The 17,207-nt window shown below is 54.9% G+C and overlaps 1 protein-coding gene across 1 annotated transcript in view; it reads right to left on the bottom strand.

Annotated features, from left to right (window-relative positions):
- Nucleotides 1–16,175, bottom strand: part of Col16a1 (collagen type XVI alpha 1 chain) — a 49,777-nt gene extending 33,602 nt beyond the window's left edge. Inside the window, exons 1-27 of the mRNA XM_029540060.1 lie at nt 16,010–16,175; nt 14,417–14,523; nt 12,471–12,545; nt 12,269–12,386; nt 11,255–11,378; nt 10,710–10,976; nt 10,017–10,097; nt 9,767–9,892; nt 9,047–9,100; nt 8,744–8,770; nt 8,230–8,265; nt 7,278–7,304; nt 6,222–6,284; nt 5,939–5,980; nt 5,811–5,855; nt 5,695–5,730; nt 5,283–5,345; nt 4,947–4,991; nt 4,767–4,862; nt 4,543–4,581; nt 4,038–4,082; nt 3,763–3,798; nt 3,275–3,385; nt 2,886–2,921; nt 2,628–2,663; nt 2,444–2,554; nt 2,191–2,235 (exon numbers count right to left, since the gene is read on the bottom strand). Coding sequence (XP_029395920.1) covers nt 2,191–2,235; nt 2,444–2,554; nt 2,628–2,663; nt 2,886–2,921; nt 3,275–3,385; nt 3,763–3,798; nt 4,038–4,082; nt 4,543–4,581; nt 4,767–4,862; nt 4,947–4,991; nt 5,283–5,345; nt 5,695–5,730; nt 5,811–5,855; nt 5,939–5,980; nt 6,222–6,284; nt 7,278–7,304; nt 8,230–8,265; nt 8,744–8,770; nt 9,047–9,100; nt 9,767–9,892; nt 10,017–10,097; nt 10,710–10,976; nt 11,255–11,378; nt 12,269–12,386; nt 12,471–12,545; nt 14,417–14,489 — 1,857 coding nt within the window. The 5' untranslated portion in view covers nt 14,490–14,523; nt 16,010–16,175. The remainder of the gene's footprint in view (nt 1–2,190; nt 2,236–2,443; nt 2,555–2,627; nt 2,664–2,885; nt 2,922–3,274; nt 3,386–3,762; nt 3,799–4,037; nt 4,083–4,542; nt 4,582–4,766; nt 4,863–4,946; nt 4,992–5,282; nt 5,346–5,694; nt 5,731–5,810; nt 5,856–5,938; nt 5,981–6,221; nt 6,285–7,277; nt 7,305–8,229; nt 8,266–8,743; nt 8,771–9,046; nt 9,101–9,766; nt 9,893–10,016; nt 10,098–10,709; nt 10,977–11,254; nt 11,379–12,268; nt 12,387–12,470; nt 12,546–14,416; nt 14,524–16,009) is intronic.
- Nucleotides 16,176–17,207: the final 1,032 nt, after the last annotated feature.

Here is a 17,207-nt window from a genome sequence, read left to right as displayed (position 1 = left end):
GTGCGCGTGTGTGTGCGTGTGTGTGTGCGCGTGTGTGTGTGTGTGCGCGTGTGTGTGTGTGTGTGTGTGTGTGTGTGTGCATACATGGGTAGTAGACAGAGGTTGACATCAGGCATCTTCCTCGATCATTCTCCACTTTTTAATTTATTGATCTTTATCCGCATTAGTATTTTGCCTGTGTCAGGGTGTCGGATTCCCCTGGAACTGGAGTTGCAAACAGTTCTGAGCTGCCATGTGGGTGCTGGGAATTGAACCCGGGTCCTCTGGGAGAACAGCCGGTGCTCTTGCCCGCTGAGCCATCCCTCCAGCTCCTCTCCTCACTGAGCCTGGAGCTCAGCAGCTCAGCCTGGCTGACTGGTCAGTGAGCTCCAGGGTTCCGTGGGTCTCCTCATCCACCGTGCTGTGGCTCCTGGTATTTTTAGGTGGATGCTGGGAATTCAAATTCAGGTCCTCACGCTTACAAGGCAAGCGCTTTATGGCTGGAGCTTTTAAAAGAGTAACCTCAAGGGGTAACGAGGGTGACAAAGGAAACAAGGTAATGACATAGACCAGGAAGGGATCCTGTTTATATGGGTGTCACAGGTAGGACCATGATCATCAGACAGACGAGAATGAGGCCAGCCACTGGAAGGAGGTGGGAAGGAACCTTCTGGGTTTCTACAGGAGTGGAGTCTGGAGGTAGGAACAGTCTCCACATATTCCAGAGTGGAAGGAGGCTCTGCTGGCGAAAGCAAAGGAAGGCACCAGGAGGAGGAGGGGAATCGAGGAGAGAAGATGTTCAGAATGAGGGCCAGCAGGACTGTGGCACGGAGTCAAGTCCCAGAAGGCATGTAAGCAGGAAGTTCTGTGGCTGCAGTTCTTTCTACAAAGGCACACTAACTGCTCGGTGATAAATGGGCTGTTGAAGGGCCGCAGTAGACACATGCAGGCCAGAGGAGGTCACTACCATCAGGAGTGAAACCATGGGGACCCAGGGGCACACGTGAGAGAAGCAGGGAGAGCCGAGGGAGATGTGGCAGAACCATCGGGACTTGTGTCTAGGGTGGGATGAAGGGGGAGACGATGTGGGAAAAGGAGTGAAGGATGACGTTGGCTTTGGGGATCTGGGTTATGCAGTTTGCTGGGATGGAAAAGGCTGGTCACACTTGGTGGCACAGGCCTCTAAGCCAGCTACTTAAGGAGCGGTAGGTGGGAGGATCACAGGTAGAGGCCTGTCTGAGGTACATTGTGAGTTCAAAGCCAGCCTGGGCAACTTAGTGAGACCCTATCTCAAAATAAAGGGTAAAATAAGGGCTCCTTAAGTCTCTATGGTACAGGGGATGCACCTTAGTGTAGAGTGCTTGCAAAGCATGTGCTAGATCCTGGTTCAATCTCTGAAACATGCACTTTAGTGTATGCATACCCACATGCACATGCACATGCACACCCACACCCACACCCACGGGCACATACACACTAATGGAAGGAGAACAGGGTTTGGGACGGGTACTAAAACTCCATTTGAGAAATACCATATGAGTCTGAACACCCCCTGCCCCGCCCCACCCCACCCTGCCCTGCCCTACCCTGCCCCCAGTGTGTCTCCCACTTGGGCACTCGAATCCACAGAGCCCCTCATTTGAGCAACCCTCTACTAGAAATCTAGAACAGCCATAAATACAAATGTGAACATGGGCATCAAGTCCAGCCAACCAGCCGAGTAGTGGAGATCATAGACTCTGGAGCCAGACTTCCCCAGGCTCAAACACCCACGAGGCACTGGGATATTCCCTGGGTCTTTTTCTGTCTCTTTCTCCTCATCCAGAAGATGGGAATAGTAGAGAACTGTACTCCATTAGAACTTGGGAGAATGAAACAAGATTAAAACATGCACAAGGCTTGGAACTGTGCCTGTCACGTAATAAGTAGAAAAGGAGAGTTAAATATTATTTTGCTTTAAGGTAGTCTTGGATGTGCTTAATCGTTTTAGATTATCATTAAATTAAAAATACAACACTAAGGGATTCTCTTGGAGAACATGTGGTTCTTAGAACTAAATTCCTTGACTCTGCTCAGGGAAATCCTCATGGATATTTTTGTCTGTGAAACTGCAGTTTGACCCCTGCCTCACTAGCCTCCCAGGGCTGGCTCCCCTTGCCCTGGTCTCCCCCTGCCTTGCCTATGCCCCCTGATATCAATTCCAGGCCTCACCTTCTCTCCTTTCAGGCCTCTTGGCCCAGGAATTCCAGACTTGCCCTTAAAACAAAACAGAAAACATCAAGATGGAGTTACAGCATCCTTGCCTGACACCCATCCAAGTTCCTGGTGTCCACCCAGCAAGAGAAAGGAACGAGGGATTGCTAGACAGGGATGGAGGAAAGTACAAGAGTGTAGGCTGCTTTGTGGCTACCTCTTGGTCTCTGCCCCAAAGCATGGGACCCAAAGAGCCAGGACAGTCACTCACCGGAAGGCCAGGTAAACCACGGCCAGGGGAGCCCACATCTTCACTGCTCCCTGTGGAGGGCCCAAGATGCTGGGCCCCAACCCCTGAACTACAGGATGAGCAGGGCTCCCCCTAGGGAAGGAAGAGAGCAATCAGAATCCTCTTGGTGGCCAGAAGAGGAGGGCCAGGCGCAGGGACGCCTTACCTTCTGTCCTTTCATTCCTTGGATGCCTGGATCTCCCTGCAAGGAAAAAAAAATGGTTTGTGGATAAAACCTAGGCAAATTGGGACAGCCCAAATGCTCCAACTGTATTTAAGGACAGAGGGTGACACATCACATATATGCCCTTTAAATTGCCCCATTCCTGAGGGCTTCACCCCAGAAGCAGTGCCCATCAACCCACAGAACAAAAAGGGAAATACACTTAGCCGGAACGTGCACGTTAGAAAGTTCTTTACATACCCGGTCACCTTTCAGTCCCACAGTTCCTAGGCCCTCCTGAAAGAGAGGGTATATGAAGGCATAGGATGAGGAAGCTGGACTAGGACCTTAACCCTTGCCCTCCCCACTTCCTCTCATCTCTCTACCCAATATCCAAACCCAGCCAAGCCTCACTTACAGTAAGAGATGGTTCCACCCTACCCTGCCCAAAGGCTACCCCACAGTCTCTGGGGGAAAGTGCTGGGAGGTTGCCATGGAAACCTGGGATGACACTCTAGCCACATCAAGCTCTATGGTTCAAATCCCATCTAGGCTACACTCAGTAATCTCAGTGGTGCTGAGAAGCAGCCAGTCCCTTCTGTCCAGTCTGTCTTGTATGAATGTTCCTCAGTGGCCACTTGGGCACTCACCCAGGCTGGAGCAGGATCCCCTGGTTCCCCTTTAGGCCCTGGTTTTCCAGGGAGCCCCACAAAATTCTGGAACCCTTCAGGCAGCGTTGGGCACACTTCACAGGGGTCACCCTAGCAGAAGAGAAGAACCACAAGAGGTTAGGGTGGGGCTGAGACCTCGGGCAGGACGAAGGCTCCTGTCACACCTGTTTTAGGTGTTTTCCCATCATCCAAGCGGACAACAGGACAACTGCAGGGGGTGCCTGTCCAAATGACTCATTCACTCAGGCAAGGAGTCCCCTCCAGCCTGGAACTATGTCCTCAATGCAAGCCAGGGGAGATACATGCACCTGATTGACAGACATGAGACTTGGGCCAAGAGGGAAGCTAAATGGTCCTCTATGCTCACAAACCATGCAGATGGCTGAGGCAGGGTCTGGATGTGGCTGACCTCCCCACCCCCACCCCGCAACCTGTTCCCAACCTAGGGCAGCCACACAGGAGCTTACCTTCTCTCCCTTAGTCCCCGGCACTCCTGGCTTCCCCTATTGGGAAAGTTTAGAGAGAGAGAGAGAGAGGGAGAGAGAGAGAGAGAGAGAGGAGAGAGAGAGAGAGAGAGAGAGAGAGAGAGAGAGAGAGAGAGAAAAGCATGGGGCATTAAGGCCGGCACAGGGATTGGTATTCTGGTATATTGGTATGCCAGGAAGGAGCTAAAGACCCAAGCCCTTCCCCCATGGAGGCTTTGGAATAGTAGGTATGGGCATGGTGGGCTGTGGTCACTCACCGGCTTCCCTCCTGGGCCTTCCTTTCCTGGTATTCCAGAGCTGCCCTGTAATCGGAAGGGTTAAAGGGGAGGCTCCCACTGATGTGACCTCCGCCCCTTTGCCCCTTCATTCTGACTCTCAGCTGAGCCTCCCATCTCCATGTGGACCACTGCTGGATAAACCCTTTCTTCCTATTGCCTGTCGTCCTATGTGCCTAGCTCTGGAAAAAGATAAGAGGTGACAGGGGCTCTGAGTACCCTTCCCTAGTACAACAAGGAGGAAGTGACAGACAGACAGACAGACAGTCAGACAGTCAGACAGTTCCAGTTCTAGTAACTGGCTGCTCACCAAAACCAAGGCCCCCCACCCCAGCTAGTACTGGAGTAGAGACAACCCCACCCCCACCCCACCCCATACACCCTGGGTGAACTGAGCCTCTCTCAGCCCATCGCCTGGTCACCTCCTGACACACACACTGGATGATCACACACCCCTCCCCGCTGTCAATGATACCCCTGTGCCTACCTTTTCTCCCTTAGGTCCTGGTGGGCCACCTGGATCTCCCTGATGGCAGAAACAGGTGACGGTGATACAAGTTTCCTCTTTACAGCACGGTTATCCGTTTCGTCTTAAGCCACCCTCCAACCTGCACTCCTGGGACTGGGTCTCATCCCCAACTCAGCCCCACTCTGGGGGCGAGGGGGGACAAAGGTCTTCAGAGAGGGCAGCAGGACAGGTGGGACACTTACAGGAGTCCCAGGCAGTCCTATCCCAGGTGGTCCGGGGCGGCCAGGTGGCCCAGGCTCTCCCGCCAGTCCCTCAGGCCCAACAAAGCCCGGGTCTCCCTGTGGCACAGGTAAGTGAGTATGAGAGGGGCATCACCTTACCCCTACCACCCGTCCCTTCCCACACCCAGGCCTGCAACTCACTTTCTGCCCTTTGGGCCCAATGACACAGATCTCTCCTGGCCGACCCTGTGGATAAGAGGGCGGGGTAGGGACAACCAGGATCCTGGCACCTGCCCCACTGAGACAGGAGGGTAATTACCCACCTGAACCCCCTCACCTTCCCTCCCCCAATGCCAGACCTCAGCCTGGTGCCCTGAGACCAACAAATCTCAAAGGGTGAGGTTCAGTATCTGTACCAAATTTGCTATGCCTCCTGGGACATAGCACCTAACTTCCTTGGCCGGGAGGAGGAGGGGGTGGATCTCTGAGTTAGATTCTAGCATTCTGAGGCCTAGGGAGGGGTTCCCAGCCACATACATCTCGTCCTGGTTTTCCTGGCAGTCCTTTGAGGCCTCCATCGCCCTTCTCCCCTTTCTGGCCCTGGAGAAGGAAGAGACAAGCGAGCAGGACTGAGGAAAAGAAGCAGAATGGACAGTTCCTGTCGGGGGAGGGGCAGGTGACCTCCAGAGTCCCCCTCCTTGACTCTGCCTCTTCTAAAAAGGATTGCCTTCCACAGGAGGGCAGACAACAGAAAGAACTTCCGAACCAGCCGGACCTCTCATTTGACAAGCATGCAGGCATTCCCATTTGGACCAGGCAGAAGACTAGAAGGGACGGGGAAGGGTCAGTCAATCCTGCCAACTGCCATCATCCTCTAGGGACCTCCCCTCTTGAATGGAGGGCCTGGGGTCCACCCAGGCACCCACTCCAAACATAAGCCTGTTATTACCTTCTGGCCTGTTGGTCCTGGGAGTCCTGAGGGTCCCTAAGATGAGGAGGAGGCACAAATGAATAATGAGGCTGAGCCCAGGGTCCGTCCTGCCTTGTGGCGGGTCCCAGGCTTACCAAGTCCCCGGATTCTCCCTTCTCTCCTTTCAGGCCTTCTGCACACTGACAAGAGAGACGAGGGGTTAAGTGGCCAGAATGCCTCTGCCTCAGCCCTGAAACAGGCCTTACCTCCCAGTCAGTCTTACCTGAAGTGGGGCATCTGGGGACACTCGAACACAGTCATTGCCCTGTGAGTAAGGAACAGGGATCAAGGCTAGGACCTTCTGGGGGAGTCGACAAAAACCTGTTGCTAGGAAAGACCCAGGTACCCCTAGAATAGAAGCTTCTGCACATTAGCCCCCACAGAACCCTGTCCAAACGCCCATGTGGTCAGCTTCTCTCTGAGAGGAGGGGCTGCTGGTTTACATCCCATGAAGCCCCCCAGCTAGGTGGGAGAGGCCCCAGTGTGGACTTGGTTAGGGCACTTACCCGAGCTCCCTTCTCTCCCTTGGGGCCTGATGGTCCAGTCAGGCCTCGTTCGCCTTTCCCTCCCTGTGGGTAAAACCAGAATGATGACGGTGCCAAAAGGGAGCCTGCAAAAAGGGCTCCCCACCCCTGGTTGCCTCCACCCATCTACTCTGCAAATGCACACACATGCACACGCGCACACACACATGCACACACCCTCCTCCTACCCCCCCCACACCATGCACTCATTGCACACAGTACATGAATTCCATATACACCAAAAGGCTATTTGGCAAACCTACGGGCTCTTGCAGGGAGTATCCCTTCCCCCACACCCACGGGCATGCACATTAGCAAACACAACAGCATATCCTCGGCACGTGGCCACGTTGCGTAGACATGCAGGATGACATAAGCCCATGACAGCTAATCATCAAGTTTCCTGAGCTCAAGCCCTGTGCTTGCTAATACAGGACACAGGACACAGGACACAGGAGGCAGGGTCACCTCCCTGAGACTCAGGTTCTTCATCAGTAAAATAGAAATGATGCAACACCTGTCTCCAGGACTGAGCAAAAAACGACAGGGGTGCTGTCGGCAATACGATGGGCAGAGCCCCCACACTCACAGCCAGCAAAGGACGCACAGCATTCGCCTACATGAGCCATGTTCACCTGTCACCCACAAGCTTGAGGCCCGTTAGGCCTGCAGGTATATATGGGCTCAGTCTTCAGCCTGTGGCCACATGGGTGCAGACCAGCGGACGTGTGTTCCAGAACATACAGGCATACCCACACGAGATCACTCTGCCTTATGGCTGACACGGTGAGTCCTCAGAGGCCAAAGGGGAGCGCTCACCTCCTAGTATTGCACACACAGGGCCCAGGGCCTGGTACCCAGAGGGCCTCAGCAGACGGTAGTTCTAGACTCTATACACACAACCCACTGTATCCAACACATGCTTACGCACACTGGGGTGGCTCTGCTATAAATGCAAGACCATAGAGCCACATAAAGTGGGAAGGACCAGGGTCACCAAGGGAAGATAGGAAAATTCTGTCCTCTTCTAGGTCTTACCTTGAGGCCAGAGGGACCAAGTGTGACCTAAGAGAACAGAAGAACAAGAATATTGAACTTCAGGGAGCAACCTGCAGCCCAGAGAGAGCAAGGAAATCAGCTGGGTTCACACAGCATGATAGCAGGACCAGAGTCCAAGGTCAGGCCTACCTCCTAGGCCAATTAGCACGTTGACTCTACTTTTCAAGGCTATAAAAGCCAACATAGGGGTCTACTTCCTCCAACCCGCCTGCTTTTGGCCAGCCCCACCTCAAATTGTTAGGCTAACATGGTCACTCAGTTGCCATGGCAACCCCAGTGCATCTGGGATTTGATGGGAGACTGGGTAGAGAGGCAGGCAGGCAGGAAGAAGTGTGGCTACTTCTAAGCCCCCCCCCCAAATTAGGAGGTTCATGCCCTTTGTGAATGGATGCTCAAAACACAGTGACTCTCAATACCTATGGAAGGGGCACAATAGGTACCAGAGGGCTCACATGAGCCCCAGCCCTGTCCTTCCAACTCCCAGTGGGAAGCTGGGCGAGGCTGGCTTTGGAGGAGGAGGATAGGAGAATGCCCAGGCTCTGAGCTGTGTGACGCTGGGCTGTTCCTCTCCTGCTCGACGTCTCCAAGGTGGCATATGGTACCTTCTGATCAAAGTGGGTCTGAGGCCCGGAGGCAACTGCACAGCTGAAATCAGCGACCAAGGCCTTGAGTCCTGCTCTTCCCCCGACCCCATCCCCTACGCAGGCCACCACCCTGGATCACAACACTCCATTGAGACGTCAGGGCCAGGGCTGCCTTGAAGGCAGCCCTGGCTTGGTGGGCTTAGGGGTGGGGACAAGCCCAGCTCTGGGAATCAGGCAGGGGAGTGATGGGAAATTGAACAAAGCCCCCCTTGTCCTCTACCAGGAAGCTCCAGTCCACTCCAGGCAACACCCACTCCCAGACTGTCTATGCTCCTTCATTGACTCACATTGCTCTCCCGGGCACTGTGGACACAGGGTGGGCACTGAAAAGGAAGAACAGGCCTGCAGGTCAATTCTGGGCCTCTGAGATTAGCCCTGCCCAGCACGAGTGTGCAACACACACACACACACACACACACACACACACACACACACACACCTCAAGGCCCAAACAGCACTTCTTTAAAAGGAACAAAAGAAAGCCAAGACAGAGACAGTACAACAGTAACAAGCCCAAGGCCACACAGTGTGTCAGGGAAGAAGGGTGGAAGTCCAGGAAGCTATTCCTGCTGAGTTGGAGGCCATGGGTATCATGGGGAAAATCTAAGTCTGAGCTTCCTGGACTTCCACCCTACATTCCAGGGCAATCAAGGCCTAGAATTGGGCCCTCGGGAGTGTTGGGTGCTTCCATTATCCATCACCCCCACACCTTAGGCTCCAAGCCTCAAACCTTTATCCAAGGAGGGAGTGCTGATGCCCCCTCCCCAGAGTCCCAGAGTCCAGTGCAGACAGAAGGCTCACCTCATTGACTCCAGTCCCCTGGTGGACCTGAGAAAAAGGAGGCATGGGAGTGGGAGAGGAACCTGGGACCAAACATTGCTCCAAGCCCCTGTACAAGTGAAGGCAGGAGCCAGCTCTCTAGAGAATGCCCAGTACTGTGTCCCGCCCAGTCTGTCTCCCCTTCTCAGAGCTGGCACGGCACAGCCAAGCTCTGTCCGGGCAGGAAGAGAGTGGGAGTAGAGCATCTCTTCCAAGGGTTTTATAGAGGGAATGCAGGGCAGACAGAGGGCACCGTGGGCTCACCCCCTCGGCCGCCATCTCTACCTTTGTCCCCCTTTCTGTTTTCTGGATGCTTCGTCCCATGAGCTGCGCGTCCACCTGGGCAGACAGAGGGACGGTTCTGGGTTCCGTGCTGGAATGGGGCATCCAGGCAGAGCACATGGATGCCAGGCACCCCTTTCAGTTTGGCATCTGGCGCCTCCCAGATCATTGAGGGTTTGCTCAGGCCCCTGAGGCTGCCCCCACGGGCACCTCTTCCCCCCACCCCCGCCCCGCAATGTGATGTCGTAGAAAACAGGCATTGAATCAATGGGATCTTGTGTTTCTGCAGCCAAAGGCTGGGCATGCTGCCTGGGTAGGCAGGGACACTGCCCAGCCTCAGGGTGGGGCTGAGGGAAGGAAGAGGTTCCCCTGCCATCTCCAAAGAACCTGAGAGTGGACAGGGTGGCTGGCCATGGTGGAAGGAAAGTGAGCGAGCCCAGAGCCCAGGGCAGCCTGGCCTCTGAGCCCAGATATCCCTGTATAGAAGAAACTGCAAATGGGGTTCCGCCCACCACAGGATGCTTAACGAGAGTCGGAAATAGGGCAACATAACGGTCAGTGCCAACGAGGAGCAGACAGGGTTACCCCACGGGTTCTCTCTCTGCCTCCCTGAGTTCTGCAAGGTAAGACCTACATTAAGCCCACATTTGGCACATGGTCAGCTGAACCTGGTGGGAAGCCTCAGCCAGGTTAGGGGTGGGACAGCCTCCCCTGCTCACCCACCTTGCTGTTCTGAGGCTCCTCCAAGCAGAAGCACCGGGTGTAGACCTTGCCCTCTGTCTGAGGATTGATCTCAATGAGCTCATTACTCTGGGTGTCCCGGCGTGACTTGGAGGTCTCTGGGGGACACTGCTCAATGTGGGAGAAAGGTAGCCAGGGTCAGCACAGAGGCAGATGCATCCACAGACCTCTGCCATCCCTGTGCCCGCTGCCCCCTCCCCAGCGCAGCATGCACAAGAAGCCGACTACTCACCCCTCCCGGTAAGATCTCACAGCAGCCTTCCTCCAGCACCAGCTCCGGGTCACAGTAGATGTGCGCCTGCTGAAGGTCAAACTGCAGGGGACACACGAGTTCATCTTATTTCAGATGATCAAAGAGCTCTCCCATGGTCCCCAAAGAAGCTCAAAGACGTCTTCGCCCCAGGATTTGACTTTAGGGTCTTTCCAGGCTGGTTGGGGGAGGCCATCAAGAATAGAGCTGTTGCCAAAAGCAGAGAGAGGAAGGAGGGGGGGAGGAAGGGAGAGAGGGGGGGAGGGAGGGAGAGAGAGAGAGAGAGAGAGAGAGAGAGAGAGAGAGAGAGAGAGAATATTCCCAAAGGAAGATGGAGGAGGCAGGCAGGAAGGGGGCTGCATTCAGACAGGGCCCATCCTGTAAATGAACATACAAGGAAAAGCACTGCAGGTAAAGGAAGAATTGTGAGCAAAGGTGCAAATATGCAAATTTGGTAGGTGATCCATCAGACTAGGATGAATCAGACTCAATAGAGAGATGCCGAGGAACATGCTGGAGACATAGAACCCGGGTGGTGGAGGGCCAGGAATGTTGGATTCGCTTGGTTAGGCCGCATAGATAAGGCAATGGCTCCAAACAAGGGCTCTGAAACACACTCTCAGGAGCTCAAGGCTCCCTGGGAGGTGGGAGCAAGAACCAGGACCCAGTACTCACTGAAACCGGCTTGCCCTGCTCAGCGTCCAAGCCCAGAAATACATGTCCCCCAGGCTGGATGGATTGCCGGGGCCCCAGAGGCTGGGAGGAAGCTGAGTCGCAGTCCACGTGCACAGAGGCCACACGGCCTGCCACACTCAGCATCAGCTTGTGCCAACGCAGATCGAAGAGCTGGGGCACTGGGAAGATGCAGGACACAAAGTCACCATCTTGGCCCCGTGCCCGGAGCTCTAGACTCCGCTCCTGGCTGTTGACTTCCAAGGAGATCTGTGACAAATTGGGAAAGAGAAAGGACACAGATTCAGGGCTCTAGAGGCATAGCTTGGCAAGGCTGAGGCCTCAAGCTCATCTCACAGGAGGGGAGAAAGCTGGCTGGGTCACAGAGGAGGGCATCCTGAGAGCACCCGTTGGGCGTTGGGCATTGGGCTTTGGGCGTAGTCTCTCGAGGGAGCGGAGAAGCCCAGAAGCCACAAGTTTGAATAGAAGCTGAGTTAGACTAATACAACCATTGCTTAAGGACTAGGGGAGGGAAGGGGTGGACTTACCTGTGGGTACCCATTTGCATCAGTCACTTGGAACAAGTACCATGTGTTCCGGAAGGTGTTCTTCTTCAGAAGGACGGTCAGGACCAGGGCAAACTCCTCTGGGAGGCCTCGAGGGAACACTTGTCTGCAGTGGAGAAGAGAGGGTACTCTGAGAACTGATGAGCCTGCCGGCGACAAGCACAGCTCACACCCCCAAAACATACACACGTTCATCTTAGCATATTCACATCTTCCGCTCAGGTGCTAAGGGGTGGCTGGCTACTGGGATAGCCAGTGGTGACAGATGGAGGAGCTTATCCCCATGAAGTCTCATGGGGTCTGATGGGGCAGAGGAGCATTAATACCATCCTTGAATTATCATCTCAGAGGACTGGAGAGATGGCTCAGTGATTAAGAGTACTGGCTGCTCTTCCAGAAAACCAGGGTTTGATTCCCAGCACCCAGAGAGCAACTCAGACCATCTGTAACTGAAGTCTAATGCCCCCTTCTGGCCTCTCTAGGCACTGCATGTATGTGGTGTGCACATACATAACATGCAGGCATAACACACATACACATAATAAATCACTTAAATGTTTTTCTATCTCAGCATTACATTCCAACTTTGGCAAGGGGGCTCCCAAGGAAGCCAGCATGGTGGACAGGCCTGGGGTGGAAGGAGAGATGCTGAGAAAAAGACCAAGGGTTCTGCATGAACACAGCAGGAGCCAGACTGCCCAGCGGCTGCTGCAAGCTGGGTTTCATGCAAGGTAACACATAGACACAGTCTCTTGGCATCACCCTGGGATTCTCAAGGTGACCATGGGATTTAAACATGGTCCTGCCATTGCCTGCGAGATCCAGGCTGGGTTTCCAGGCAGCACATGCACACACACAAAGCCCACCCTGCAAGCTCAGCGGTGGACAATAGGTAGAGTTTTGGCAGGAGGGTACCCAAAACAGCCTCTAGGACCAGAGTTCCCAGGGTATGGTCGAGGTCAGTATGAACTCTGGCAGCTTCCCAGAGTCCTTTACCGAGTTGGTTGGGTCAGTGGGGCAGCCCCCAGCCGCAAGATGAGTGGCCCCTTGGGGTTGCGGATCTTCTTGATGGCAGATGTCTTCATGAGGTTCAGTCGGCGGATTAGGTTGAAGCCTTTGGAACACCAGAGGAGAAGCACAGGTGAGAAGCCCAGGCTACTCCAGGAAGGGGGTAAGGGCTGGCAGAGGCTGCACTCACCAGTCACGTTGGTTGATGGGTCACTACTGTGTTCTAGCTTGAGTCCTTCTTGCTGTGAAGTTGGGCACCGCTCACCTGGGACAGAATTGGCCCAGAGCATTAGGAACTCAGGAGGGCGACTGCCCAGCAGAGCTCCCGGGAATCTCAGGAGGGGACATGTCCACAGTCTTTCTTTGGCACCTTTAACCTAGTCTGCCTTAATGCTGTGCTCACGCTTGGCCTCTGACCCTGGCTGCACAGGGAGAAGCCAGCATATAGCAGGGAGGGCTGAGATCTGGGACCTGTCCCAAAGCTGCTGAGTGGATCAACAGCAGAACAGGACCAGAGCCCAGGGACCCTGGTCTCCCAACAGCCCCAGCTGGGGACGGGGCTATGACAGGGAATGGAAGAATCAAGAAGTGCTGGGTGGGTCAGAGCCCAGGCAGTGGGGAGCCGTGCATATGCTCATGTTCTTTCAAGTGTTATGCCTAAGTAGGGACAGAGGAAATGAGCTTTGGGTACTGTTTAGGTGTATACATGACTATACACGCATGAGCTATGCATCCCATGCCCTCAGGGCTGCCACGTGCAATGTCACACGTGTCCTGGGCAATGGGTGGTGTTCTATGCCCCATATTCAAAGTAGAAAATCCAATGGCTTTTCCCCTGCACACCCAGCCAGAGACACAACAAAAAGAAACGGAGCGGCTGAGAGGGCCACAAGCTCACGGGCATCATCATGCCTTAGGCCCCAGACAAGACTTATTAAAGTGCTATCAGCTTTTGAACAAGGGCACAAGACTAAAGTCCCAAAGGGACAAGTTGGTGGCTATGAGCCTCCTCCTCCCTGAGGCTGTGTCCCTCTTCCTGGGACCAGAAATGTTGATGGGAGGTGCTACGTCAAACAGACAGGGGCTAAGATCAAACGGCCCTCCCAGCAAAGCTGATGGGAAAGCCAGACCGAGCCAGTCAAGTCACCTTCTTTCCAGTAGATAGCCAACCCTCTGCCCAGCCTAGCTGAAAGACAGAGCTCTGTGTCCCTGGGCACAGTGACCCACTGGAATCTCCACCCCCAAGTCTGGCCGGAAAGACCATCACTGTCTTGAGCATCTCCCAGGCAATGGGTGACTCACCCTTGGCAATGGGCCCAGATTCCTTACAGATGTTGAAATCCTCTGCCCCGGGCCCTCCAGGGGACCCAGTGAGAGAGAGGAGGGAAAAACTCTCAATACACACAGAGAAACACATGTGCATGTGTGCGCTCTCTCTCTCTCTCTCACACATACATGGTGCATACACATACACATACATGTGCATACACTAGCAGTCCCACACACCCCGGATGCCTGGCCTTGGGCCCTAGGATTTCGGCTCCTTCCTGGCTAGGTGATGCAGCTACCGAGCCCAGAGGACACCCAGCAAGGCCAGGCGGACTGCCTGGTCAATTCCCCTTGGCTTTGAGCCCTGGAAAGCTGCAGTATCTCCCTGTCCAGAGGCTGAGCCACAGGGTGGGCAGTCATCAGTGATCCAGGCTGGTGTGAAGGAGGAGCCTATGCCTGGAGGATGGAGTCCTGACCATGAGAAGGAACAGAGGGGCTGGGCAGCTTTCCGGAAGTGTTGCCTTTTGGAAGGAGAGTGTGGTTCTCTGCTTGCTAGACAGCAAGAAATGTAAGGATATGCCTCAGAGGGAGCCTGTTCCCTCCCCACTGCCCAGAGACTCGGGAGTACATACAAATGCATGCACTGGGCTTCTCAAGTTGCAAAACACACACACACACACACACACACACACACACACACCAGCTCACTCACACAGGCTCAAGTATGTAAACACCACCTGAGCTAACCTGAGCTCCGCCCCTACACTTGCCCATAAATGCCAAATGGCTGAGATACATACACATGATCACGTATGTGCAAAGACCCCAGCATCTCAGGGAGTCAGATGTAGGCCTCTGTCAGCTCACCTATATTTGTCCCATGGCTGAAGGTGGCCCAGAGCCCGAGCACCCACAGGCCGGGAGCCCAAGATGCCAACATGCTGGTCCAGAGAGATCAGCTACAGCCTCAGCACCTGACAACCAGAGACATGGGGGGTGGGCTTCAGAGTGCCCAAAGGTGTGGGTGAGTGACAGCCTTCTGTGGGACCCGCGTACCAGGGACTGCAGGGGTGAGGGCTTGGCGTCAGTTCCTCTCAGAGGCCCCACACAAGCCTGGGGTGAGAATCTGGGCAGTAGAAATAAAGAAAATATTTAACCACCGGTATGCCCTAGACACTCCCCAGCCTGAGCAGGAGCCGAGCTGAAGCATGGAAGCAAGGCCCAGACAGCTTCTGCCATGTCAGGAGCTTGCCGCTGGGTTGAGGAGAGGTCTAGAGGGTTCTAAAAGACCACAGAGGCAGGGAAAGTGAGGGGCCGTGAGCAGAGGCAATTTATCAAAAATGCTTGGACGAATCCCAGGGCTTTAACAGCTCTGTTCTGCACTGGTGCATAGTGGCCCAGTACCTGGAGAGCTGTGCTCAGCTGAGCCCAGGTTAGCCCTGCCAGGCACCCACAAGGTCAGGAGCTGAAGACTGGACTGAGTCTCTTGGCAGAGATCACAGGGCTGTGTATGGGCCAAGAAAGCGTCCCCTTGTGTGTACAGGGGCGGGAGAGCAGGTCACCGGGGCTCAGGACCTCGTTGCCAACCTCTCCGGCTGATGGATGCTCGTCTTTTCGTTTTATTAAACCCTGATGGATGGGCCCAGATAAATCAATGCAGGCTCAGCAAGTGGCCAGCAGAGTCATATATCATCTGGCCCCTTCCAGGACAGGCAGATCATGAGCACACAAAGCCATGTGTGTCGGTACAATACACGTAGGCTTATAGGCACATAGGTGCCGGGACTGTGCAATCAAACCTAGCTGCAGGCAGGCGCGCTAAGAGACATGAGAACTGATAAGCCCAGTTTACATACACACTTCTGTCCAGAGCCAGACTATGAACATCCTCCAGGAAGCTCTTCTGTTGGTACTTTCTTAGTCAAGTCTGATTTTGTACAGTGCCATGCTAACTTATCTCCCTTATTGCTGGATACAGAATAAAGGATGCCTTCACTCATATATATATATATGAATGAGGCTGGACTCTTGGGATGGATCTGTGCCCCCACCCCAGTCATCTCCCATCCTAGGGGTGTGCATCCCCCACTCTCCAACCCCAGCCTGACCTTCCCTTCCTGACAGCCAGTGGAAAGGTGCTGTGAGCAGTATGTGGGTGCATGTGGAGGCGTGCTCAACATGTTCACTTCTGACTCCCACTCCCAGGCCTCAGATTGAGTGGAGGGCTGCAGGGATGAGCTGGAGAGATGCTTCCAAGGAGACCCCGCCCCCCTCAACACAGACACAGACGGAGGCAGAGACAGCAGGATCAGCATGGAGTTTCCGGATCACCCCACCGCAGAGAAGAGCACGGAGGCCCTCAGAGAGGGTAGCCACTTGCCCCAGGTCACATAGCGAGTCAGTAGCAGACTATGCCCTTTCAGCTCAGAGGGAGAAGCAGCCCAGTGCTGGCCCACTTACCAACGGCCCGCGGAGCCCTTCACTGAGCAATCCTGGCAGCCCCAAGGCTGCCAGCTATGGGAAGCAGGGCCAGGGGTCCACGGCCCACAGGAGGATCCTCGATCTCTCCCTGCCAGTCTGCGCTGTCCCCCCAGCTTCTCCACGTCTCGAGTTCTCTAGACTGAGTGCAGCGCAGCGCGCACGCCTGCTTGCCGGGACTGCCGGCCGCTCCTGGAGAGGGAAGAGGGCGGTTCCAGGGGGCTGGGGGCCTGCCAAGAGGCTAATGGAACACAGCTGGGCCGGCCCGCCAGGCTGGAGGAGGAGGGAAACCGCGAGGGTTCGGCGGCTGCGGAGGCGCTGGCCATTGGGCTGCACCGCCGCGCTCCTGGCCTGGCCCTGCGCCCGGGCCCGCCCGTCCCGCTTCCCCAGCCAGGTGAGCTCGCGGGTGAGCGGGGCAAGGCGGGACCCTGCGTGCCCAGAGCTGCCCTGGAAGGGGCGCCTGGGGCTGGAGGGAGGGAGGCCAGGCTAAGCGCGCCCAGGATCAGGCCTGGAGTTTACGGGACCTCCTTCGTGCCCCCCCCCCCCAATTTCCCTGGCTGAGACCCCAGAAAGCTGGAGAGGGCTAGGGACGCTCCTCCATAGTCGTGGAACCCGCGACGTGGCTGCTGCCCAAGCCTCAGTGGTCAACTTTTTCCAGTGCCTGGGCCTAGCATTCCTAGGCTGTAGAACCTCTGCTTGCACTGGGAGGAGGGCATAGAACACCACTCCCCAACCCTGTGCTAAATTAACTCCTTCTGCTCTGTCCCCATTTCTACAGATGTAGAGTCAGGGAGTCCTCTTGGACTCCAGGAGGTTGGAAAGACTCAGATCCCTGCCCCCTGCCCCCGCCCCCTGCCCCCTGCTCCCTGCTCCCTACTTTAAGAAGACTTTTTTAAAAATTAATTTATTTGTATGTGCATGTGCGGAACGTGTACACAGGCACAGTTGTAAATGCCGTGTTGTGCAAGTCAAAGAACAATTGATGGAGTTAGTGATCTCCTTTCACAATAGGAGTTCTGGGGGAGTCCTGCTAAGGTCGGCAGTCTTGGTGGTCAGCACCTTTACCTGCTAAGCCATCTCCGTGGCCCTCGAACTTTGTGTGTTTTTTTTTTTTTTAAACAGGATATTAAGCCTAGAGTTTGCATATTCTAGGCTAATGCTCTCCCCTTGGTGGTATAGT

The sequence above is a fragment of the Mus pahari genome, chromosome 6 (assembly GCF_900095145.1).
Source record: "Mus pahari chromosome 6, PAHARI_EIJ_v1.1, whole genome shotgun sequence".
Classification (NCBI taxonomy): Eukaryota; Metazoa; Chordata; class Mammalia; order Rodentia; family Muridae; genus Mus; species Mus pahari.
The sequence above is the reverse complement of the archived record's forward strand: the minus strand, read 5'-3'. Positions and strand labels throughout refer to the sequence as shown.